This window comes from Chinchilla lanigera, unplaced genomic scaffold (genome assembly GCF_000276665.1).
Source record: "Chinchilla lanigera isolate Chin_1 unplaced genomic scaffold, ChiLan1.0 scaffold00048, whole genome shotgun sequence".
NCBI lineage: Eukaryota > Metazoa > Chordata > Mammalia > Rodentia > Chinchillidae > Chinchilla > Chinchilla lanigera.
In genome coordinates this window covers 8,600,759-8,628,197 of record NW_004955449.1, presented here as the reverse complement: position 1 = coordinate 8,628,197, position 27,439 = coordinate 8,600,759, and the positions used below count along the sequence as shown (strand labels likewise).

Sequence of the window (27,439 nt, the reverse complement as noted above, 5' to 3'; positions counted from 1 at the left end):
AGACTCATTAAAGAGTAGCAGTGGCCTGAACTTCAGAATAGAGAAATGGAGAAACATTTTCCAAATTAGTCATAGACCAGAAAAATATAATTGAATACTTCATGAAAAAATGTTCTATGGTTTAAAATGCTTGGGAATATCTAGATACTTAAACAAGACCTATTTTTGTCAAACCCTTACCACATTGACATTTTTTGAGAATACATAATATTAAAAAAATTTCTAAACATACACGATCATATCCTTCCTTCTCAACACACAGATTGAGTAGTAAAATCATGTGATCATGTTTGTATATGCTACACCTAGCATTTTTAAGGCTGATCCAATATTGACTATGTTATTGAAGAACTGTCTCAAAGGCTACAACCTTGTCCATGTTTTTATAATTTTTTTTTTTTTTGGCACCTGGAATCTGTCTCACAACCTTGCATTTGACAGGCAGGTACTGGGCTGATGAGCTATATCTATGGTTATGATTTTTAAAATATAAAAGTCGTGCCAATGGCTCCAACATAAAAACATTTGCAGAATTATTCAATTAATTACATATTCAATCTTCACCAGAGTAATGTATTCAAATTTTATTCCTTTCTTTTGCTTTTCCTCCATGCTTTGCTCTGAAACTTCTAAAAAGAAGCATGTGTACCATACTTGTATTTCAAAATATTTGCTGTCTAAACAAGGATTACATCAAAATCATGATTCCATTTTGCTTAAGTTCATTCTCTATAAAGAAATGTCTGGAAATTATTTCTTTGCTGTTGCATGTTGCTCTCTAGTTACCTGCATGCAACCTTCAATAGTCTTTCACTCTTCATCAAACATTTCTTGAATCTGTAAGTAAGAGAAGATGGCCCTGATTTATTCATGTCTACTAAGAAATTAGCTAGAAGCCTATGGAGATTTATTTACAGGGATGCGGCAGGACCGTGAGGAGCACAGCCCATGGGAGAATGAGGCATGCTGGGCTTTAGTTCCAGCTCTGTTACTCAGTACATTTGTATGTAAGTTACTTACATTTTACGCTTCACATTGCTAATGAAAAACAGAAATAGTACTCAGTTCAGAGTCATTGCAGGTGCAAATGAGAAAATTCATGCACAGAATTTAGTTTCTAGCACCAAGTGAGGACTTTACATCATTGTTATGATCTAATTTACTTAAACAAAATAATTTATTATCCATGAAAAAAAAAAACAGAACATGATGGGTGAAAGAAATCTCAAGAAATTATCATTTAAGTTCTTGGAAAACACCTGTGTATAGAGAGTCTGTGATATATTTCCTCCTCAAAGATAATGTGCATCTGTACTAAAGTGTTCCTGTTATATATATATGTATACAGATATATATATATATATAATCTTTGCAGGAAAATAAAGTAATAGACAATCACACACATAGATAGAAAATTATTTGCCAATATTTTAAAGGTATATGGAAAAAATTCTAATTAAAATTTTTCAGAGAAAACCAATTTCAAGGAGTTGAGACATCATCAAATGTCAAGGCTTAGCTTGATGATGCAAAATATGCTTTCAAGTATGGAAATATCTGAGTTTGAATTTGACCCTAAGACCAGTAGCTCTGTGACCTTGGCCTCATCACCTAACCTCTCTGTGCTTCAGCTTTGATCTCTAAATTGTATTAGTAATAACAATGCCTATGTGATTTGGTGTGATAAAGATTAAGTGAGTCAATACACATTACATTAATTTTCTATTTCTGTGTAAAAGTACTATAAACTTCACAACTTAAACCTTATCAGTTTATTAAAGTGTGGTGAGTCGGAAGTCCTGTGCCTTGTGGGTAGCTTCTTGACTTGGGGTCTCACGAGGCTGAAATCAAGGTATCGCTTTGGCTAATCATTCATTTGTTCTTATTCAAGCTCATTCTTGCTGTTAGCAGAGTCCAACTCTTTAGGGTGCTAAGACTCAGGTGTCTATTTCCTCCTTGCTATCACCTAGGGTCTGTTTTCCATTTCAAGAAGCTTTAAACATTTCTTGTCATGTGTGTAATCTCTTCTAACCTTACACAAGTAATCTTTATCACACTGAATGCCTCCCATGCTTAGTACCCGACTGCTAGACTGATTGAAAAGATTTATGTGATTATCCAGGCCCACTTTGATTAGCCAGCCTACCAGGTCACTCATTTGTGACCTTAGTTCATATGAAAAATTTCTTCTGTCATTTAAGATGAGCATAATCCCTGGAGTTGTATCTCACCACATTCACAGACCTGGGGTTATACAGGGTGCAGGGCAGGTACATCAGGACACAGGCAATGTGAGGGACGTAGAATCCCGCCTACTACGGGTGTTAAATACCAAAACAGTGCCTGGCACCCAGTGAGCACTATACATGTGTTAACTGTAGTTATTATTTTGAATAGATGGCAAATTTACAAAAACAGTCTCTTAAAAATAGCAGTGTCTCAGCATTGCCAAAGGTGTGGTGGAGTGATACCTTAAGGCACCATTAAGGAAAGTTAAATTGGCAGAACATTTCTGGCAGTCAAATTGGCAATGTGTTTGAATAACCTAATACTTCCACTTCTAAGAATTTGCCCTAAAGACATAATCAGAGATATAACAATCTGAAAGAAGATGTTAATTATCCTGTGATTCCTAACAAATAGATGAAAAGAAACCAAGCTTTTCTGTTTAGAAGTGGGGTTAATGTTGTGGCATGGTTGTTCAGTGAAATAGTATATAGCCTTAAACACAAAATAAAATAAAATGAAACGTGGATTTGGAAACAATGAATCACAAAGGGACATACTCATATTTTACGTGGAAAAATTACAGCTTATTAAATTGTATATGTCATTTTAATCAAGTCACACACCTTCCTGGAATATGAAGTAGGCTTTTGGCAAGAGCTAGTCTCTTGACCAGAAAAAAAACATACCTTGACAAGCCTCCTTGAATTGCTATAGATCAGAATTCTGGAGAGTTCTTTGGAAGTTCCAGAATCCTTCTTGGAGTACGTGGCTTTTGCCAAGACTGGATCATTTGACAAGGGATGGGTTGTGTCTATCTTGTAAACCAGTCAGGGTTTAAATTATAACATAATACAAAATTGCTGCTTTAAATTTGAAAGCAAATTTAATAAAGAAAGGAAGGATGAGGAATATGAAACTTAATGCTATAAAAGACAGTTCTGAATACATATGGGGGATTGTCTGATTCAGAGGAATTTAACTGGGAGGGGATGGAGCCAAAATGACCTCTGAAGCCACCCCAGTCTTTGCCCTGGATGTGCATTTTCCCACTCGCCGCAGTTCATACTATGTACTGCCTCCTTGATAGTGCCGCGTACTATCTCCTTGATATGAGGTCATTTATTACTGTGCATATATTATAATTTAAATGTATTCTTGGTATCTTTGTCATAAATAATAGACAAACAAAAAGACTAAGAGAACTTCAGAATTTATAACCTCTGACCTTATTTACTCACAAAGGTTTCTTGCCACTGCAAGGATTTGTGTTTTTGCAATCCCTGATACCGTTTGCTGTTTCTGTGGAGCTGTGAAAAAAATTTTTACTCTCAGAGTTCAATGATTCATCTCACTTGACACTAACAAAGTTTTTTTTTAAAAGTGCATCAGGCTACGTTTGACTGACTTTTACTGATCATATTGATGCAGGGAGCGAAGAGGCTTAAATTAATGTCTTATCCAGCAAAAGATTCAGGGACTAGAGCTTACTATGTATGAAATCTATTCAGCCAAGCTTCTTGGCATAGGACTGGAGTATTCCCTATAGCTCTGCTGAATTGACTAGAAACATGATAAGGCATCTAAATTCTGAAGGTAGAGCCTTTCCTAGCAACCAATTTGATTTTTGATGGACAACGAGCCCCAGGAAAGTAGATGTCTTTGTACCTGAGAAAAAAAAGAAATCCCCAGCAAGATAGACATACCCTAATCAGTATGCTCTGGGTATGACAGTATTCAAGTGAGTGATCTATTTTGTCCTGAACTCTGCCCTTGTCAATGACAGTAGACGATTTACCAGAACAAATCAAATAAATGTATCTAACTCCTGTTTTGACATTTTAAAACACTGAACTGTATTTCCTTCTGCATTCTATTCTACATCCTTAATTTTGATTTTTGTCGTAAAAGATATCATTGCCAGAATGAAAATGAAAATTAGCATAAACCAGGGTAGGATTGTGCTACTGAGATGATAGGGAGATTAATTTCTGCAGATATCATAGTGTGGTTGGTGTGTTTCAAAAAATTACTACCCTTAGAAAGACTTAAAGACCTTGACTATGCAATCAGGGATCAACTCTTTCACTGCTCCATCGCTCCTGCTCCTGTCCTAGGTCCATGTGACAGGGCTGCAGCGATGAGTGGAGTCTTAAAAGAGAAAGTTTGAAGAAGTCGATGGCCCTCCAACCTGCCCTTTTGTGCGGGAATTAGTTGATGATGTTTTTAGCTGTGACAGTGTGGAGCATGTTGATAGTGTCTGTATGTCCAGAACTAATCATTTTACCAGTGAGTATCTGAAATAGTATTTCGGGTTGTGCTCTAAATTATACTGTATTGTTGATTCTTGGGGACTTCAGCTTTATCTACTAGCTTATATCTTCTCCCACACCAAACATATTTGCAAATGTCATTTTAATTAATTAGACCTCAGCCCTATACTTTTCTTCATATTTATGGCATGAGTACATAAGAGAGCAAATAAAGTCCAATAAAAGTAAGCAGAGAGCAGCTAGAGATAATTCAACATGCATCTTCAGCCTTCTGAAATACGTCCTCTTTGGAAATATAATCACTTGAGCCCTTTCAGGCATCTCCTGTTGGTCAATAAATTGTGGAATATTTGCAGTGCTGAGCATAGCACATTCACTCCCTAAATGTGGAGATGATTTTTTTTTTGCCCTGCTGGAGATTGAATCCAGAGCTTCACACAAGCCAAGCTAACACTCTACCAGTGTAACCCACATTCCCATTTCTGAGAAAATGATTTTAGTTTTTAAAAGAATGTTGCTGTAATTTGGCCCTGAAAGCTCTGAAATTTCATTGTTGTTAGAACACATGTCAGACTCAGATTCAAGTCAAGTTCATGCACTGCAGTACAGCAAGGGCAACTTTCTTCACATGCAGACTTCTAAGCAATTCATATGAACCAACTCATTTAGCTTAGTATGATACGCTCTAATTTATAATTCTAAATTGCATTCCTTGTAAGAGATATATGTAAAGGTTTGGACCAGGTAAATCTTTCCCCATAACCTTGTGTATTCCACCCCAATCATTGAGGGATTGATCTCCAAATGAATTTTAGAATAGTTAATGTGTAAAACAAAATAAATAGAATCTATGAAATTCCATAGCCTCACCCACCTCTAATGAAATGATAGGTAGAAACTTCTCTTGAAAGTTTTATTCCATGAGTTTGGTAAAAACTTAATGCATACAAAGGAATATAATTCGAGAGATAGTATTTTCACAATCTTTTTACTTTTTTTCTTTTAAAGAGAATAGTTAAAAAAAAAAAAAAAAAAAAAACACTAGCAAAATCCCAACATCACAGACATAAACAAAACAAAGCAAGAACATCAAAAATGATACAGGGTTTCAAAACAAAATGATAGGATTTAACAGTGGGTGTTATATTACATATTGTTATCTTCAACGAAGTTGCTCAGATTACCAGATGTAAGAATGGAAGATTGATCCAAGCATTAAAGAGAATAAGAAAATAATAATTTAAAAAAGCATTAGAGATGCCACAGAGTTGCTACCATCTTGTCTAGTGGAACTCTGTATCGTCTCATTTTACTTTTATGCTGAAATTTTTCAAGGACATTTTCCATTGGAGATTTTAAACTGAACAAAATACCCTTTTAAAATTCACACTAAAGTTTGTACAATGTGGCTCTGTTACTCTTAAAATTCCATTTTTATCCTTGTTTCTTCTCCCTCAAGTATTCAAAATTGTCTTTGGTACTCATGAATAATTCTTCATCACTTTTAGAAGAATTCAAAATCTAAAATAGATAAAATTTTGTAAGAGATTTTAGCCTTAGAATTATTTATGTCTTAAGGCACATAGAACTTTTCAAATGAACTTATAGAATTTCTAAATAAGTGAGGATGACATAAAAACTTAAGGAAAATAAGAAAATCATAGTTATTTTGAAGATAAGTTGTTCAGTTACATGAAATTATTGTCCAATAGTGGATTTTGGGGAAGATGTAGGTTTTAGTTGTGATTTGGTTATAGCCTTTTCACACCCTCTTCTAAGTGATTATAACCGTGTGTGTGTGTGTGTGTGTGTGTGTGTGTGTGCGCGAGCGCACGTTCGATGGGCGTCAGTGTGGTCTTTTGCATCTTACTGTCTGTTGTATGTAGTCCCTAGAAGGGTATAGCACATTTTATGATGTATAGAATTTTTTTCTGAGCAAATAGATTGATCTCAGACATTTTTTTAAAATCTGGAAAGAATGAGTCCACTGGGTATTGTTATGTTTAAAAGAGGAACAGTATATATTTGAATTCATGATCCTCGGAAGCACCCCATGATTCCTTTTCCATATACATAGGCAAGTCCTTTTCTAAGTCCTGGAATACAGCGAAAGCTTCCTAGCATTTCTCAGTTGCTTTTCCTTTCAACCACTCTTGACAAAACATCATCAGTCTAAGACCCTATTTCTCTGAATTATCACTTCATCCAGTACTATCACCTTTGTGATGTACTTTTTCCAGCCAAGTCTCTAGAATGCATTCCACCTTCTTGGTGTCTATGCCTCTCCTAAAGTTACAAGTTGGTTCTCTCCTAGAAAAATCAATTTCAGGACTTTTCTATGCAAGACATCCATTGATTTCTATAGCTTGTGAGTTCACAAAGTGCCTATAATGTTCACTTAAACACCATCAGGTCTCACAACTGTGGCTGAAGATGCTTTCCAGATGAAAGTGATGTTTTGGTGCGTTGGGGGAGTTTGAAAAAGTATAGGTCAGGCAGTTGTTCTGAGCACCTGAACAATTCTATGGAAGAGTAAAAGTTCCAGTGGACAAGATATTTACTTTTTAGTAACTATTTTGATACGTGGTCATAAGCATTTTGTTTCACCGTAATTGCTATAGTCAATAGAGAAGATGCATACATAGAGCAATCAGAGGGGAAAACTTAAGCAGCTGCAAAGTGTGATGATATTTCTTTCCAGCAGTGCTTTTAAAGTGCTTTTCTTTGTGAACTTCCCAGGGTTTTCAGGGAAACGTTTGCTGATGCTCCTCTGTAAAGGAGTGGGGTCATTATGCAGGAACATGCAACTGAATGCATGATCAGGACTGAGACCGGGGATAAACAGTGGCCCTCACCACTGTGACGGGAAGAGATGGACACTGTGACATAGAGAGGACTTTCTCATGCTGTGAGCACTCTCAGTTTACTTGTATAAAAAACTAACAAGGTTAATTTATAATAATTAGTAGTAATAAATTATTTTGAGAAGTTGGGCAAATTGAAGAGGAAAACCCATGTTACATACAAAACCCATGCTTTGCATTTAACAGAGTAAGATGAAAACAACAGTCATATATCACTTTTAGTTCAAAGGATGTTAGAACTAACAGGGCCTTTCAGAATATCTTGGTTGACTCCCTTTCTTTGCAGATGTGGAGATGAAGGCCCAGGGTGATTTGAAAAGAATCAAAATAGGAGTGTGTGGCAAAGGACTTTAAAGTAGAACCCTGGCTTTTTACTAGACTGTGCTGCTGATGGTCCAGTTGTATGCTTGACTAATAAATGCAGTAGAAGGACCCTCATCATTAAGAAAACACATGGTTATATCTTTTGTGCCAGATGCACTTAGAAATAGAATGAATCTATTTTTTGGTAAAGGTAAATGGTATCTTTTCTCTTGTTGGCTTTGGGGGATTTTTTTTCCAGTTGTTTCTGGTGAAAGTGCTAGCATGTCACTGCAGTGTCAGTGATGAGTTTATGGACAAACTCAATGAGCTAAATGAAAGAGTTGACAGAGAATTATATTTCAGTGTGAAAGAACATTTCATTTTCCTTTTTATAAGAAAGTGACAGGGCAGACTGTTGAGAATTTCCTTGTATGTCACTGACATTGATGGAAGTATCTTACAGCGAACATGTTGTTTTACATTTACATGAACGAAATTGGTTAGTCTTGGTGACATAATGCTACTTGTGATAATGTGGAAATGTTATAGTAAAAAGTCAGTGAGATGAAATATGCAACATGAATCTTTAACAGCTAACAAATCAAGGGTTGTTTCATTTGCTTTCAAAGTAAACACCTTTGTACATTTCACTTTTGCCAGAGGGGCGAATGGGCATCGTGGACCCCCTGAAAAAAATGATAATAACATCTTTCTATCCCTTGAACTGCAGGGCCTTGCATTACTTGTTCAATTATTCAAGACTTCAGAAACCTATTTACCTTGCATTTCAATTGGACTCACTTAGTCACAGCTTCTGATTGAATGGAGTAATTATATTCCATTTTGCTTGCTAGGCACAGAGTTGGCTTTTGTATTTATTTGTTTAGAGCCTGAAAAATATTTAAATTTGGCTCTAAACACAAAAGCACAATTGAACTAAATTTCAAATGAAATTTTATGTGTCTATAACAATAAATGTAAAAAATCCCAGTCATTGTGGTTTTAACTCTCACCTAGCCATCATGAAAAACTACATATAAAGGTATTCCTATGATGTTAATTGTATCATCTCTCATCTCATTTGAAGGCTTTATTAACATGTGATCTAAAATGCATTGTAGAAAATCTCCACAACTATTATTTATTCATCATGTTTATAGGTGGAATTGATACTGTATCCATATTTCACTAAAAGCATAAGAATTAAAATTGCTATTAAATACTAAAGATACTATTATAAATAGTATATAATATTTTATCACATTAGCGATAAAATATTTTCATCTGACAATATTATTTATTTACAAATTAATCTCGTTTTCACTTTGTAAACCTCTTTAAAAAGAATCACATCCTGCCTTTGGGGTTCTTCTGAGAGTGGTTACAGATGATAAATTAGTAATTGCCCAACTACAAGAAAAATGGATCCAAAGAATTCAGATGGTTAAAATTCTCCTATGCATCTTCACAGAACCATAGTACTCTGGCTTGGTTTGAATATCAGAGACTGACTAGCTTTATCCTTGCTGTCTGTGATGATGATGGTGATGAAATCAGTGCTTGAAGCAAATGTCCTTGTGTTTCTCAAAAGACTTTAATGTACATTGTGCAGATCTGGCATTCTGATGCTGTCTGACAGCTTGGGGGGAAGTATATTTGTGTGCATGTGAAGGCAGGGAAGGATTAAACCTGGTTGTGTTTAAAAATGAAAAGCCAGTTGTGATTTTTTTAATTGGCTACAATATTCAACCCTTTCACTCTGGGAAGTACATGTTTGTACATTAAAAATGTATTTTTACTTTTGTGTGAGGTGTTTGAGAATAAACAGAATATTTTAAGGCTTTAGAATTTTGTACCATATGTTTTACATGCTCAGTTACAATGATCTGGCATAAGTGAAAATACTTACATAAGCCTCAGATTTGCTGAATTCCATTGAGAGTTGGTTGAAGGTTATAAGTATAACTTTTAAATGTGATAAAGAAAGAACAAGTATAAGAAATCCTATAGAAGATAAGTGTTTGCTTTTTTAAACAAAGACCAACACATAAAAAGGCATTTTCTTTTAATAATACCTCATTTTCTGGCAGGAAAATATATGCAGTGAGTTCTAATTGAAATAGAATCTTGGTTTGTTGCATTTGCTTTTAACTTATTGCAGAAATGTAGCAATGGAATGATAACAAAGGTTGATTTGTGTACTTTACATTTTTAGGAATTTGAATAAAATTTTTGGAGATGATTTATGTATTAATTGTTAAATCACTTTTAGGTGCTTATGGATACCTTAATAAACACCACTCGACCCACTCCAAGAAAAGAAACCACCAAACACTGGCAATAATTTCCAAAACACTGTGAAAGCTGGTGAAGGATTACTAAACAGTGTACTAAAAGTACTAGATATTTCCATAGTGGGTCCTACTAGTGGTGATTAAAGATATTTCAATGGTGGGACTCATTTAGTAGCGGGTCCTATTAATTGTGCTGTGTAACAACCTCAAATGCATAAATTACTATATATTTTTATACCATAAATGGATGATAATTTTAGAAATACAGAAGATGAAAAATGTACATATGATAGTTTTATATCAAATTAATAAAATAAAATAGATAGTTTAAAAGTGAAACCTGTATTTCATCTTGAAATTTATTGATGCTTACACCTTCCATATTTTTTTACTTCTGTATTTTTGAAAGCATATACAATCTAAGTCTTAATGTCAGAGAAATAATTATATCTTTAATTGGTTTGGAAGAAATCATGACAATAAAATTTAAACATGGTTAATTTTTGCAATAAAGTTAGTCTTACTGCATGAATCCCCTAAAAGTATTGTCCATTGATTTTTTTTTTTTTTTTTGCTATGTCAGATCTGACTTTCTGTCATTTGCAGTTTCTATGGCAATTTTCATTTTGGCTTGGAGGAAACAGTACAAATTTCAGATTCATTTACAGTTTTGGATATATATTTCAAGAATCTTTTTTACAAAACAAAAATATATATAACACATTTTATTTATTTATTTATTTATTTATTTATTTATTTGTCTTTTTGAGACTTGTGTTCATTCATTATGATAGCTTTCTGGAATTTTTATCAGTGTGAGATGTTTGTCTCACTATGCAGTTCAGGCTGGTCTTAAGCTCACTTTGAAGCCCAGGCTGGCCTCAAACTCTCTTCTTGCCTCAGCCTCCTGAGTGCTGGGATTACAGGCATGTGCCACCATGCCTGGTGCACATTCTTTATTTATTTTAAAGGCTATGTAAAATATTTTAAGTCTTACGGATGATTTTTGCAATATTTTAAGGCAAAAATTGTATAAAATATATTACTATGTAGTTAGTTAAACAATCTCTGGAAAACCCAGGAAATGAGTGGTCATGTGACTGAAGAAACTAATTGAGTGAATGTATATATTGATACTAAAATATATTCACATTACTAAATGAATTTACAAAATTGTATTTGTTTCATCAGTTTTGTGAAATCTCATGTATCATTTATGAATATAATAAGATCAAGAAGCAAAAAAGGAAAACCTATTTTCTATAGAAATTGAATAAATCTTTAAAGAAAGTTTGATCTTCATGGTGGAATTAGAGGTGACTTTATTATCTACATATTTTTTCTTCATTATTATATATTTTAGTCTAACAAGACTTGTGTTCATTCGTTATGATAGCTTTCTGGAATTTTTATCAATGTGATTACTGTTTATACATAAATCACAGAAAAAATACATACAAGTTGATATTTTAAAGCATTTTGTTTTAATTGCCCTCCATAAAAGTTTAACAATTTGTATGACACTTCTAGTATTTGAGTGTCTATTTCCTGAATGCTTTGACAAAGCTGATGTGCTTTTTCTTTATTTCCTTATTTCCCTATTTCTCTGTCTTTCTGTCTCTGTCTCTCTATCTCTCTCTATACATATGCGGGACATTTATAAACACACACATATAAATATATTGACTAGTACGATGATATTTTATTGGCATTAGCTAGAATTTATCTGAATACTAGGTATTTTTTATGTATTATTTAGTTGTCTTTAGTATGTGTATATATGTTTTCATAAATTACGTACTTAGGGTTTTTTATTATGATTATGATTTTCTTTTTCCTTGCTTTATCATATTAAAGGTTAGTTATTTGATGAACGTAAATGCAATAGCTTTCCTATTTAGTCATTTGGCTTTTCACTCTGTCTATGCTTGCATACAAATATATTTATACTGTCAAATATACCATAGATTCAGTTATTAGGAAATGTTTAAGCAGAATTTTTCTATTCACAAATCAATTAAACACATAATTTCTCCTATCTATCCTGACAATTTCTATATATGCTTAAATATCTAGTCTATCTGAAAATTATGTTGGACTATTCCAGAAACTGAAAGATAATTTTTCAGTTTTTCTAAGATCACCCTTGTATAATACAGCGTTTCTGTTTATTTGTAATTCTGTTCTATGCTACATTCTCACACAGCATATGTTTTCTTCCCATTTCGTGACCTTGACAATTTTTCTAAGCCAACACTATCTTATGGCCCTGTACTGTTTTGTCATCTCACATAGGAGTTCCCAGTTTTCCCTAACCTACTACTGCCCAGAAGCCTAATACACTACTCTACCCTTTAAAGATTCCATAAATTATTCTCACATGATTATTATTTAAATTTTGAAATATTCTTCAATTACCAAAGACACTATTCTTATTTTATTGGAACTACATTAAATCTAAAGGTTAATTTTGGTCATACACCATACTGCCATCTTTAAAATACTATCTTTCTGGTCCAGAAATATTAGAAATTGTTCATTTTTTTCTAAATTTAGTATTGGGAATGAAACCCAAGGCCCTGGCCCTGAGCTATATACCAAGCCCATTTTAATTTTTTTTTTTTTTATTTTGAGGCAGAGTCTTGCTAAATTTCTAAATTTCCTATACTGGGCGTGAACTTGATCCTCCTACCTCAGCCTTCCAGAGTGCTGGGATTATAGATATTCACCACTATGTTCAGCTTACTAGTTTTTTAAAAAATGAAAATGTTCCCAATGATTCCCTTTTAATTTGGCACATAATATATTTTATCCTACATTAAAAAGGTATCCTTTCACTAAGAGTTTTTAATTAATAATGAAATCAAAGCTATTAAGTTATTTACCTGTGCATTATAAATAATCCTATTTTAATCTATTACTGTTGATGAACTGAAAATAGTTCATAAAACTGTTGTTGTCTTTGACACTATTTCATCCTAGAGTAATTTCTTTAGTCTCATACAAAAATCAAACTTGAACCAGCAACATATGCGCATTAAGAAACCTTTAAAGTGTAACTTTAAAATGCACTTCAAAATGTATTTCAAAATACAATTCAAATTCACACACACACACACACGCACACACAATGACAAAATAGAAATTATTCAAGAAACACTGAGAATAGTGATTTGGGTTGAACTTTTGCATGTCTCTGAAGCATCATTATAAATAATCCTGAGAGGTGAGGTGAATAGAAGTGATGATCATGTTGGGGATTATTCTGAAGTTACAGATGAGCAAACTAAAAAACCAAAAGGATAATAATTTACATTCACACAAATTAAAAGTGATAAATTTGGGATTTAAAACCAGTTTAAACTCCAAAGCCCACACCCCTAGCCAACGCAGCATGATACCATATATGCTATAAACTCCTCAAGAAAATAAAAATAACTACTCTGCTATTAGGTCATATGACAGATAAGTGTATTAAAATACTTCAAGAGGAAGAAAGTTTCTTGAATTAAATACAAGCGGCCCTTGAGCTCTCATCTGCATCAGTATTGATTAGAATAAAATAAAAATACCACTGAAAAGGAGATTGAGATTCTGATCAAGTTTAACCCATCTGTGCTGACAGCCATTGAAATGAGTTTTTTAAATGCTAAAATTCACGTCTTTGCCTTTAGTACCTTTGGCAACTGAAGGGATATAAATTAATCACACATGAGTTTAGATTCTGTTCATGAGAGGATTATTGGGGCACACCAACCATCAAGAAATCAATCAGTAACAAAGGCAGGGGAGGCTGCAAATCGAAAGGAAGTCTTCATCATTGCTGGTGGGACTGTAAAATCAGCATGGGATTCCTCAGAAAAATAAAAATATAAGGTATACCCATTTTTATAGCAGTGCAACTCACGACAGCTAAATCTTGGAAACACCTTAGATGAATAGATGGAGAAAATGTGGTATCTGTACACAGTGGAGTACTGCTCTCCCATAAAGAGATGACCTTGAGGTATTTGTAGGAAAAGGGGATGCACCTTGAGGCAGTAATGTTAAGTACATAAGACATGTAGGCTTGAGTAGCACATGGTTTCCCTTAAATGAAAAAGTTAACATATAAGTAAAGTATGAACTAAAAGAGAGATAATAGAGAAAAAAGAGAAAAACAGTATTGCTGCTGTCAGTTTCTAGATTCACTCCAATAAAGTGTGAGAACTGCCTTTGCAGGATTTCATTTCTTTGGACATGTTAAGGTCTTTATGATTGCTTTGAGCACAGTTTGTTTTTAATAAAAATATTTACCAAAACAGGAAGATTTGGGATGATAGAGAATAACTCTGGTTGTGTTGATTTAGCAGGGAGGGATAAGGAGATGAAAGCTAGTGGTTAGAGTGTTTTACTTTTGGGTAATAAAAATGATACAAATTTGATTGTAGTCATGATTATACAATTCTGATAATATGCTAAAATCTACTGAATCGTACATTTTAAATTTGTAAATTGTATAGCACGCAAATTTTAGTTCAGTAAAGCTACTGTTTTTATTAGAGACCACATTAAAGATGTATTACAGACAGACTGGGAAGTGTATCTTAGCCTAAAGAATGTGTACTCTAAATGAGAACTTCAGACTCATAGACACAAAATCATGCTAAAAATATAATTTTTCTCTGGTTCATTGTGTAGATTGTAGAAAACTTAACTTCCATTTCCTGGAAGAGACCTGGAGAGAGTGTGTCTTTCAATGGAGAGGAGTTTTTGAAGAATCTGAGACTTACAGTTCACTCTTCAAACAAAAATATTTACTGATAAGATCTGACTTTAACTTTTAGGTAGCCAGAATGAACAAACAAAAACTGCTAACCAGCTTTATGTTTCCATGAATATTTACCCAACAAAGCAAAACGCACTGGTTTTTACTTTTTACTTAACTGGAAAAATAAAGGCAATGCTTAAAGTGACATAAGCATGTGATAGAAATATTAGTGTTCAGAACAAATGGACAGATAGCTACAGCAGCTGATTGGACCTCCTTTTCCTTTTGTTGCTGATGGGTTAAATGATAAATCATCCCCTTTATTTTCTAAAATGCTGTTCTTCATGTGTTAAGATAGAGTAAGAGAGAACAGTACTGCTCCATCTAGTATCTCCCATTCTCTAGGTACAGAATAACTTTAGATCCCCTCTTCTTTTTGTGGTGAATTTTTGGTTTGATACTTTTCTGTTTGAGGTGAATTTGTTATTTGAGAGCCTCTATATGGCATAGATCTGCCTTCTTTTTGTAGTCTGTTCACCAGACATGAATCAAAGAAAACAAATGACTCTTCTGTCTTAAAAGACTGGGAGAAATTACCTTTCTGGACAGTATTTTTTAAATTTAAGTTGCCTAGTTAAGATAAAAAAGAGGATAAGAACTTATTGAGTCCTATGGACAACCATGACCAGCCAACATGAACAAGTTCATTTAATTTCTTTTACTGGCAGTACATAATTAAATCCATTCTTTCTTTTCTTTCAGTGATAACGCTTAGTATTTATCCTGGCAAAGCTTTAAAAAAATTGAACATGAATGGTCATGCTTATATTAGTTGTGACTTTTTATTTCAAGTGAGAAAAGTCCTATATAACACAGTTGAAACAGAAAGGAAGTATCTTAGCTCATCTCACTGTGACTGACAGAAGCTAGGTCAAATCATGCAAAATGGATTTGGGACTCAAATAGCAACCTCAGTCCTCTCCCTGTCCATTAGAACTTGGTTTCCTTTTCACTGTGGGAGGACCTCATATATATATACTACTCTACATGCATCAGTATTCCTACTGCATATACAATTATGGGTTTCCCAGATGACCTGTGCCTATAGATATATGAATCCTCCTAGAACTATGTTCTTAAAGTCAAGAAGGCTTATCTTCCACTCCTAGCTCCAATAGTTCAGATTTTAAGGATTAATCTAGTTTGTCCACAATATATTCATCTGTGCTCAGATCCAGTCTCTGCTGTTCTGTGAAATGCGTTTTCTAAATTCTGTGCCTAGTAGCTTACCTGTGAGTTCAACAACTAGGAGGCACTGGGTGAGACAGGTAAACCGGGGTAGGGGGAAGAATACACCAGAATATCCTCACTGGCTCAGCCATGCTGTATGTGCTGCGTTTCCTCCATAGACCCCGCCATGCTCTTTGGTCACGTTATTGTGATTCACAGCTCCTATGCAGCAATTTCCCCGGGGATCTGGCTGCCACCAGACAGGCAACTGCTATGTTTATGCCTCCTAGCTTGGGCCTGTAGCCTGAGGGGTGGAGCATCTTTTTACCGTTGTTAACCACGTTGAGGCTCCCCGCCCCCTTTTTTTCTGTTTTATTTGGCATCTCAGCTGTTTCGTAACCTTGTAAGTAGCTCCGCTCCCTTTATGAAATTCCTTCCATTTGACTACCTGGCAGAGACTACATTTTCTGAAGTGGACCCTGACTGATAACTTTAGCATGATTAGTTCACTGCACCAATCACTTTGCCCAAGGGATGGAGTCCTTTGATTGGCTCTCTCTAATTCATTTCCCCACTCTATGTAGTAAGGAAGGGACCTAAATATGGTACAAGATGAAAAGCAGGTGAAAAGAAAACATGTTGGATCACCAATACTAGTGAGTCCCCTAATAACAATTCATTTTGATCCTATCCTTAATAATCATGAAAAAGATCTAAAGCAAATATTTTAAAAATAGAACTATACCATAAATTCATCTGTAAATGAATAGTAGAAATACATCAATTGGATTTAAATTTGTTAATATCCTATTATAGTCTATCCTTTTTGTTTAAAGGTCATCTAATAGTATTTTAAGAATCTGTTGTGAGTCACATGTATCTAGATGCCTAACTTTTTTCTACAGAGTGTAAAATACTAACTCATACATCCATTTGGCAGGTAAGAAAATTGATGTTAACTTGTTCAAAGTCACAGGTAAGAAATAAGAAAAAGATATCAGCCTGAATTTTTCCACTCTAGAGCTAAGTACCTTCTATGACATTATCATGCCGCTAATGTTTTTTTCTTAAACTGCATTTAATCTGCATTTCTGTAATGATATCTTTCCAATTTTAGTATATGTGCTGCCAACGCGAGCACTCTAATGACGTCTTTAAAGGTCTTCACTCAGTGTTCTTTGAGTATTCACCTTATTGTAAAGTTACCTTACTGTAAAGTATTATAATGACATCCAAATAGGCTTCTGTAATGAAATTTTCTCATGATACCCACATTGGATCCCTCTTTACATATTATACTTGACATTGGCAAGTGCTCCATACTGTACAAACATACCAATTTGAGGTCAGACTAATTATGTGATTATATATACCCTGATTCTGCCAGTTTAAAGTGTAAAGAAAGCTTGTAAACATTTATTAGATACTTATTAGGTGCTGGGCATTTTATACATTGGACTATTTGAGATATTTCTTACACCTTACTGTGGTAGAGAAGATAAGGACATTTTCTTATTATAATGTCTGGGATTTGTGTCCTTTTTTTTTTGGTACCAGGAACTGAACTGAGAATCTCGTGCTTGCCAGGCACGTGCTGTGCCACTGAGCTGTATCCCCAGCCCTGTTTTAAGAGAGGGAAAATTGTCAGGGAAGCTTTAGCAGTCTGCCAGGACCTTCTTTGGGCATTCAGAACACGCAGGGCAGTCACTGAATTTTCCATCAGGGACGATGTTCATCATAACAATTCAGATAGTCTGCTTAATTAACTACAAGTTGAGCTAAGAAACACTGTGAAGATCTCTGCGTTTTTTTTTTGTTGTTGTTGTTGTTTCAGTGGGCATCACTTTTTCTTTTTTTATTTTCATCTTTATTTCTGCAGCTCAGCATGAAAGTACACTGGCTAACATAGTCTTCAATTTAGCTTTACTCCTAGGACCATCTGTAAAAATTTATGCATTTCCTGGGAATCAGATCAATTTTAGCAGCAATTTTGTGCATTCTTCATGAGATTAAGAAATCCTGCAATCAATGTAATGTTTAAAAGCATATTTCTACTTGAAAAAATTGTTAGGCCAATGTTCATTTTTGACCTTAAAGATGATGGGCTTGAACAATCCTCTTTCACACAAGCACACAGACATTTCATGCAAAGGCACATGTATCTTTCTTTCACAGAACTTAGTGTTTTTTTTTTCTTTTTCTTGTGGGCCTTATTTTATCTTGACTTTTTGTTTCTTCTCTTCTCTCATTCATCCACACCTATAACCTATGAGCAAGACTTCCTGAAATCTGGTTTTTATATTTTTAATATAATGTAAACATATAACCTATTCACTGTCTTGGTTACTTTTCTCTTGTTGCTGGGACAAAATACCTGATGCCCAAAATTAAGGAAGGAAAGGTTTATTTTGCTTACAGTTTGTGGGGGTTTCAGTCTGTACTTGGCAGATTATAAGGCAGAGTGGTACATGGCAGAGGGCTACAGCTCATGGCGACAGAACACAGCAAAGCAACAAACACACACAAGGGAGGAAATGGCCAGAAGCACCCTCTTTTTCTCCCTTACATATGCAAACTATCCATCCCAGGGCAGGTGTAGCTCTCACACCCATAATCAATCAAACTCTAAAAGCCTGCCCCATGGTCGCATGAGGCTTTGCGGGGACACCCAGACACAAACCATAACATTCACATAAACGTATCTTGTAAAATGAGTCACTTTAATATAAATATATAATATATAAATATATGTATATTTTCTGCACCTTATTTTTCCCACTGGATAGCACTTTATAGAAATCCCCAAAGATTTTACTTATAATTTATTCCACTCTTTCAGTAACTAAATCATATTTCTAGGTGTGGACTGTTACATTCAATCCTTCTCCTGAGAGTGCTCATTTCTTTCCAAGTTATTTTTGTTACTGTGAACAGGCTTTAGTGCATTTTATAAATTGTCTTTGTATAGTGGTGCTTGACTTTTATGTGGTAGAATCCTAAGAATTAGAGTACTGACCTAGTAGATATTGGTATATTACTTTTCAAACAGCTTATGAAACATACTTTTTACCAGGTTTGAATACAATTACCCTTTCTTTCCCAAAAGTCACAAGACATATTGTTCATTTACTCAACAAGACAAAGTCTCTGCCCCCATCATAGTTGCTTTAGTAGTGAAGATAGAAAATAAACAAGTAAATAATATAATGGCAGATTTTCTGTGAAGAAAACAAATACAGAGTTAAGAAATAGAGAGAGAGGGGTGGCTATGGTTAAATAAGAATCAGAGACTGAGGTCCTGAGTTTGATGCCGGGTTCCAGAAAAAAAAAGAATCAGAGCCTGTTGAAAGAAACACTTTTGGGAGAGGATTAAGGAAGTGAGGGTGCAGGCCATGCGATATATAGGGTGGTTAGAGGCTTCTAGAGAGAGGTAAGGACAAATCTATGAGGAGAGAGCTTGACATTTGTGTGAATAGGCCCTGGGGAGTCAGTGAAGGGAGTGTGGAAGGCTGTTGTCAAGTAGTAGAAATGAAAATGCAGGAAGTGGACCAGTGTGGCAACAATGCAAATGGTGACGGGTGGGCGGACTCAAGCTGCATCGTGAAGGCAGCACTGACAGGAGACGCCGATTATTTGGCTGTGGGGTATGAGAAAATTTTGAATTTGAATGAGTCTTAGGATTTTAAAATAAACTCTTTATGTTAGAATAACTTTAATTTTATAGAAAAATTGAACAAGTGAGATGGAGAATCCCCATGAATACTGCCCCCAGATTTCCCCAGTGTTGTCCTCTTACGGGATCATGCTTCACTCCGCAAAGTGGGAAATTGTTACTGCCACAGTACCACTACCAAAGTCTTCAGATCTCACAGTTCATGAAAGTCTTCTTTGTGATCTAGGACCCCATCGAGGGTGCCAGTTGAATTTTGTCCTCATGCCTCTTTAGTCTCCTCTACTTGTGACAATTCCCCCATCTTTGATTTTTCATAATGACTTTTAGAAGAGACAGTTTGTGTTGAGTGTTTTTTAATTTTAGCTTCCTCTGATTTTTTTCATGGGATTAGACTAAAAGCATGGGTTTTGGGGAAATAGTACAGAAATAAAAATGTTCTTACTAGGGCATATCAAGGAATGTATGACATCAGCAGGATGAATAACTGGTGATCTTAATATTCATCAAATATTTGAGCTGTTTCTTTAGTTTTCTCCACTGTAACACTCCTGTTTTATATTTTTTCATACTCTAATTTTTGTTTGAACTACTCACTAGATCCAGCCTGCCTTCAAGGTGGAGCATGGAAGTCAGACTCCAGTTGTTGAAAACATGAATGTCTATGCATGTTATTTGAATATCCTTTAAAAGAAAGCTGTAGCCCTCTGCCATGTACCACTCTGCCTTTATTTGAATATCCTTTCCTTGTACAGTCCTAAGTAGATTATTTATTTGCTCAGTCATTACTCTATTTTAACATAGACTTTGACCATTAGGAGCTCTTTTGCATCGGCTCTTGTGTCTACCTTGTGTTGACTCTTGAAGATTTTTTCTCTTTCCATACTTTCTGAACTACACATTTCAGGTTCAGCCTATATTTCCTCTGCCCAAGTGCTAGAATCAAACCTTTGTGTAAGAAGCTGTTTTTAATATGAAAAGGTGGGTAAAAGATGCCATTTCCTGAAATGGAACAATAGAAAACTATCCCTCTGTCTCTGCCTCTGTCTCTATCTCTTTAATTGTGTGTTTCTCTCCTTCTTTCTTTGCTTGCTTCTTTTCTTTTTATTTCTGAACACATGAATTAGAAGAGCTTATTAGCCATTCAGATGGAGCTACCGAACAGAGCATGGATTGAATATGATTCTAAAACTCAGAGAAGAGTTTCAGTATAAAGATCTAAATTTTGGATTTATCAGTAAATGGTTCTCTTTGAAGACATGAGATTGATTCTGAGTTTCTAAGAAAAGTCAGGATGTCTCAGAACTTTATCCATAAAGAATTTTGGTTCAGCAAGGATGGGTTGAATAATGAAAAGGGGCTGAGAAGGGGCAATGAAGGAGACAGGAGGGTGTGATATCTTTGAAGCCAAGTGATGAAATAGTTCAAGAAATGGAAAATTATGGATCTGAGTCAAACTGTTGAAAGCCTAAGGAAGAACCAAGAATTTACCATTAGGTTTGGTGATATGCAAATTCACTGCTGACCCTGTTAAGTGTTATTTCAGTGGAGCTGGGGAAATGAAGCCTAATTTGGATGAGTTCAATATAGAATTGCAGCTGAGGAATGAAGATTGTCCTCCTTTGAAAAGTTTTGCTATAAATTGAAGCAGAGAAATAGGGTGATAATGCTAGGAAGCTCGTGCAAGAGAAAACATTTTTTAATGATGGGAAGCCTTATAACATTCATGTACAAATGGGACCAATCCAGTAAAATCAAAAAATGAAGTGGGAGAGGGCAGGTATAACAAATAATAAAAGAAGGTTAGTGGGAAGAAATGGAATATATGTCTTCAGAGGAAGGATTGACTTTAGGTAAGAAAAGAAATGTCTGTTATAATAGAACTGAAGGCAAACACTACAGGTACAAATACCTGATGTAGAGGACATGGTGGTAACAACTGCAGAAAATTAAATTGTAATTTTTTCAATTTTCTTATAACATCATAAAGTAAGACTAAGAAGGTGAGCAGAAATATGAGAGAGTTCAGTAGGCAAATGGACCCTTCTAAGTGATATCAGAGAGGGGAAATGTGGATGCCAAAAGGGAGCTGGATAAACTGCCAGGCGCTACTAGGAATGCACTTGAAGTGTGTGTTCACATACTAACAGCTATGCCAGTAACACCATATCCTATACTCTCTCTAGTCAGTCATCTACACAGCTTCTAGGTGCAGGTTTGGCTGAGTGGAAAGTTGGGTTTAGCTAAGAGCTTTCTGTCACATTAGCTTGAAGAAGAGAGTGAGCAAGACCTTGGAGGTCAGAGTACGTGCAAAGGAAAGACAGGTGGAATAACAAGCTCCGTGTTGGTAAGTATGGCCATCACTGGGGAAAGTAAAAATGTGTAGAGGTCAAGAAACTGTTTTGTTGTTGAAGAACAGGATTTAAACAATGTCAAGACCTTTATTATGGAGGTTCTCTAAGGCTTCCTTCTACCTCACCAGTCCTACTTGCTCACTGCAGTGATCAAACTTGAAACGCATTGTTTTCCATCCCTTCGGTGTGATTTGTTTAGTCTGTTGTGAACCTCTTCAGGGACCATTCTTTCTAATTTATGTTTTTCTGGGGGAATCATTAACTTTTTAGGTTTTTAGATGTTTACTCAAATTGCCTGCTAGGTTGTCTCATAATTCTTGCACATTCCCAGTAATTGTCATGTCTTCCTACGCCTTAGCATAGAGAATTACCTAAACAGATTTTAGAGAGTTGTTTGTACACTTTTTAGAACCCATGATCAAACAGAAGAATCTCATGATGACTACTTCTTCTATAAAAGTTCTAGCATCAATTTTGTATAACTCTTTCCATTTTATTGAACTATCATGAATAATGCTATCATTTTAGACACCTGTCAGGCAATACTGCTTTTTATACTACAGACAGATTTGAAAAAATGGAAATTCATTTTTGTGGTTAAATAAGTGATAGATTAAAGACTGCATATATTTTGCTAGTTGTACTCCAGGATTGTGTGAAGGTACAAAATTGGAGAGATAGTTTTGTTTAAATAATAATTATAAATAGAATCAATATTGCAGAGTTACAAACAAAGTGGCAGGAAATTAACAATGCTTCTTGTATTACATATTGATATCTTCAAAGTGGTTTCTCATGAAAACAGATAGAGACATGCAATACTGATCAACCAAGGACTCATTGGCAGTTTCTTTCAGCAAAGAAATAGAAGACAGTAGAACAACTGTGTTAACTGTCCTGCATATACATACATACAAAATTTCTCCTTCTTTCCCTTCTCTTTTCCCACATCCCTGTTGCCCTTTACCCTTGAGTACTTTCCTATCATTTCACAATGTCTATCATACCTCCTAGTTTAAATTAACTCTTTCAGGTTTTACACTAGTGAAACAATGTGGTGCTTGCACATGCAGGTCTGATTTATTTCACTTATGAGTATGGTCTCTAGTTGTGACCATTTACCTATAAAGGCCTCAAGTTTATCTTGGAAATCTTTTTTAAGTTAAGTTTATTGGTACTGTGAAGTGTGCTCATGCATGACCTTAGTCTTGCCCAGGCAGGGTCCCAGGTCACCTTTCCCTGGACAAAGTACAGGAGATGGACTGGTTTTCCGCATCATCTACTGTGCATCACGCACGGGACTAATACTGTGCCCAGACCCTCAGTACTGAGACCTCTGCACTGAGCATAGCTTCTTGGTTTGGACTCTTTTGTGGCAGATTCCCTTTTTGGGTTTCACTGGCCTCAGGGCCTATTCTATCTATAGAATTTATTTTCATATACTTCTTGACTTTCCCACAAATGGAGATTTGAGTCTTGTTTCCCCATAGCTAAAGAGACATTTGCCCCTGTCTAAATGATATATTATTGACAAGTGTATCGATTTAGATCACTAGATTTCTCAATATTTTATTGGAAAAGCTAAGAATATACTCATTTTATTAATCGATATCACAATAACTTTAAGTAACTTCTAATCTCCAAAAGATTCATATGTTTAAGACACACAAAAACCAGTAATATCAGCCATTATGCTGGTTTTGATAGTTGATGAAAATCACAGTTTGCTTTTCTCAATGTAACACTTTCCTAGCAAAATAGTTTTGTTTTTTTTTTAACTTATTTGGTTCTAAAATACAATTATATTTTTTATTTATGTCTTAATAATTGTTGGACAAAAATATTTAGCTTCTGCTTTTAAATGTAGCTACATGTCAGAACTATAAAATAGATAAATTTCTTATTTGTAAAACAGACAGCTTGAGTCAAATAGCAGTTTTCTCATTTCTAAAGTACAACAACTATAGCTGCAACTTATTTGATTTGTAGGACAGAATTTTAAATGTTACTTCTACAAGTTAAAATCATTGTTAGATAATATAGAATGCATTTGCATTAAAAAGAAAAACTGAGTTGAAATTGTGAATGACATTTATAAACATATTAAACTCACTATCTGATTTTTTTCCTTAGTTTATTTTGGTTATACGTGATTTTTGAAAGTCTACTTAATGGGGACGTTCAAGAGACATCTGTTAGTGTGCTCGCTTGCTAATAGATTTTGATTGTTTGGATTGCAATTTTAGGATACTGGTCTTTAGCAAGGAAAACACACAAAAGTTATATTTTGAACTATTCCTCAAAATTAACTAATTCCTCAAAATCAGGAAGTCTGATTCAAGTTATTTCTTTAGTGGTCTTTAAGCGTGAAATATTCTTTAAAATATTTTAAATTATTTAAAATTCAACTTTGAATTAATCTTTCTGAGAAGACTTAGATTCTGGTAAATATGGCATTCCTCAGACCCAAACTGGACTCAACAGTGTCTGTGAGCTCTGTAGCTCTGTAGCCTTAGCTAGAACTTGATAGTTCTGTGCTATTCTATTGCAGATATTCTAGTTTGTGTCAAATCTTTATTCTACCAAATCTGTGCAGATATTCAAAAACTTTAAAGAAAGGAAGAGGTCCCTCAGACAATTATTTTCTTAAATGTTTTGACATTTTATGTTTGTTCAGCTGAACAGTGTAAGTTACCTGTTCAGGTTATTTCTCCAACCAGGTAACACATTTGTGCCCTCCCTACATTAGCTATTGCCATTGGCTTTCACTAGTGATTGTTAAGTTCTGCCCACTATTCAGACACAGTTAATAAACTGTAATTCAGAAAATTCTCCACTTCATTTTCAGGGAGAGCTTTATATTTAATACGGACATAATATTTATCTTAACATATGAGAGTGGAAAATTCATTAACAATCCAGGAAAAGTGATTTTCGTATGGGTAAGCAAAAAGCACATCGTCACCGCTCCATAATCTCTTCAAATTGTTACACTAATCATTTCAAATTATGGTATTATAATTTTAATAAATAAGATTTTCCAGTGCATATCTGTTTTAAAGAATTTTTCATTTTTCTAAAAGTCAAAGTTATTTTAAAACCTGAATATGTAAACTTTTGATTTTAGAATTAGTTTTTCTTAAGCAAATCAAAAATTTCAGTTCTTATATTATTAACTATCAAAACCCATATAATTTTGGTTGATTTTATTGGATCTTTATATTCCTTGAATATATGAATATTCTGAGGATTAGAAATTGCTTAAACCTGTTGTGATATAAATTCATTCAATGGATATATCTTTAACTTCTCCCTAAGAATAGTTGTGAAATTCTTAAGTGAATATTGAAAAACAGAAAAATAAGTAAAGTGTGTAACTTATTCAAAATTTGCTATGTTCTTTAGGAGTTTTTCTTCATTAAAACATGTACAATGTTGGTAACTATTTGCATACTCATTGCTTTTCTTACATTCCAAGATTTCTATTGATCTTTTTCTCATATAATATTTATGTTTGTACCTTTATTCTTTGAAAATATAACCTTTGTAATACTGAAACATATCTCTCTTTTTTTTAGGAAAAAAATGAGATATTAACAAACCAAAAAAAATGTTTTCAGAAGTATAGAGTCTTCAGGAAAATACTGGACTTCATGAGATCTCAAGGTTAGCAGTTCTTATATTTACTATGCTCACGCTTTTTACAAACATGAATTATAAATGTTCCAAGTTATTATTGCTAATGCATAATTGGATAATGAGAAAACATTCTCACTTAAAATGCATGCTTTCAACTAAATACATTCAATCTTTAAAAACTGATTTAGGGCTGGGGCTATAGCTCAGTGGCACAGAGCCTGCCCTGCAAGAATGAGGTTATGAGTTCAATTCCCAGTACCACCAAAAAAACAAAAAAAAAAAATTGATTTATACAAGAGCTGAACTATTTATTTCCCCTAGGTATAGTTAAAAGAAAATATTGTTATAATAAAAATCACTGGTTTTTTTACAATATTCTTTTTTAATGGTAGCACTATTAACATAAAATAAATATGTCATCTCTCTCATTTGTTCAAGTATGTAAACTTACTTAATGAAATTTTTATTTGTTTTGCATGTTTAGCTACCATATATACACTTATACACATAAAGGTTAGCAGGATAGCTGATGAATAATCCTAAAATTCCTTGAAACTCATTCTCTGACTTTCCTAAGTACAGAGAAATAGTCTCATACTTGGAAAATATGACCTCCAGAAAATGACCAGGTATTCAAATGAAGAAGATATCGAGGATCTTTTCTAAATTGTTTCTATTTATAAAACTGGAAAAGAAAAATAAGCCTACCCATTATAAATAGGATATTATAACAATCTAAATACCAATTTAGATATTATGATAATGACATTGATTAAAATGATTCCTCCCAGAGGACAAATTGAGAAATTGGATGATTTCTGAGTCCTTCACACCACCCAATGTTATATATTCATAATTTTTAATGGTAAATAATTGGTGATATCTTAATTTTACTTTGTTGGCTTATCTTCAGTCTCTACAGTTTTTTAATTATATGTCCAAAGATTTATTTATTTATTTAGAACTGATTATATGCAAGGCATGGGCTAATTTCAGTCACTTCAAAACCAGCAAGATATGGTCTTTGTTGTCAAAAATTGCCGAGCAAATATGCTATCCCCCAAATAATTTTATTATTAACTCAAACCACACATAATATAAAAACCTTTAATGAGGGTCAGGGATATAGTTCAGCGGCATAAGCTCCTGCCTGGCAAGTGCAAGGTCCTGAGTTCAATTCCCCATACCAAAAAAAAAAAAAAAAAAAAGTGTAATGAATTCTAAATATCAAAGGAAATTACTTGTGGGTTATTCATATTTTCACACTATGGTTTTTATTAGCCTAGAAAACTGAGTTGATACTGATGATGTTTGTCCATTACAATCTACAACTGATTTTTTTTTTTTTTTAGTAAAAAAGTGACTCTTCAACTATAGCCCAACTAAGTAATAAAAGATTTTGAGAAAGAGAAGACTTTTTGCCACAGTTGCAAATTTAATATTGTGGAAAATAGTTGCACAGTTAAATATTTATGAAAACAACAAAGGTAGCACTGCTTCCTTCCTTTTTCAAAATTCAATATATTCAGGTTCTTTATCATGTTCACCAGAGAACTGAGTCATTTCCCCAATTACCTAGAAAGGCTTGTGGGTTCAAAAATGTTCAAATGGGGCCAGTGATATAGCTCAGCAGCACAGGCATCTGCCTGGCAAGTGCAGTGTCCTGATTTTGATTCTCAGTACCAAAAAAAAAAAAAAAAAAAGAAATAATGGCAGAAAACTTCCCAAACATGTTAAGAATAGCGTACCTAGGTGAGTAAAGAGATTTGGAAGAGAGAAAGAGTCCAGTCCACTCAAGTGGAGTTTTATAGCACTCTGTTTCTCACAAAAGTTTTT

At 34.3% G+C, this 27,439-nt stretch overlaps 1 protein-coding gene across 1 annotated transcript in view; it reads left to right on the top strand.

Moving 5' to 3' along the window:
- Window positions 1-27,439, top strand: part of Csrnp3 (cysteine-serine-rich nuclear protein 3) — a 185,102-nt gene that overhangs the window by 7,196 nt on the left and 150,467 nt on the right. Inside the window, exon 2 of the mRNA XM_005393293.1 lies at window positions 25,543-25,630. Within this exon, the coding sequence (XP_005393350.1) occupies window positions 25,618-25,630 (13 nt within the window). The 5' untranslated portion in view covers window positions 25,543-25,617. The remainder of the gene's footprint in view (window positions 1-25,542; window positions 25,631-27,439) is intronic.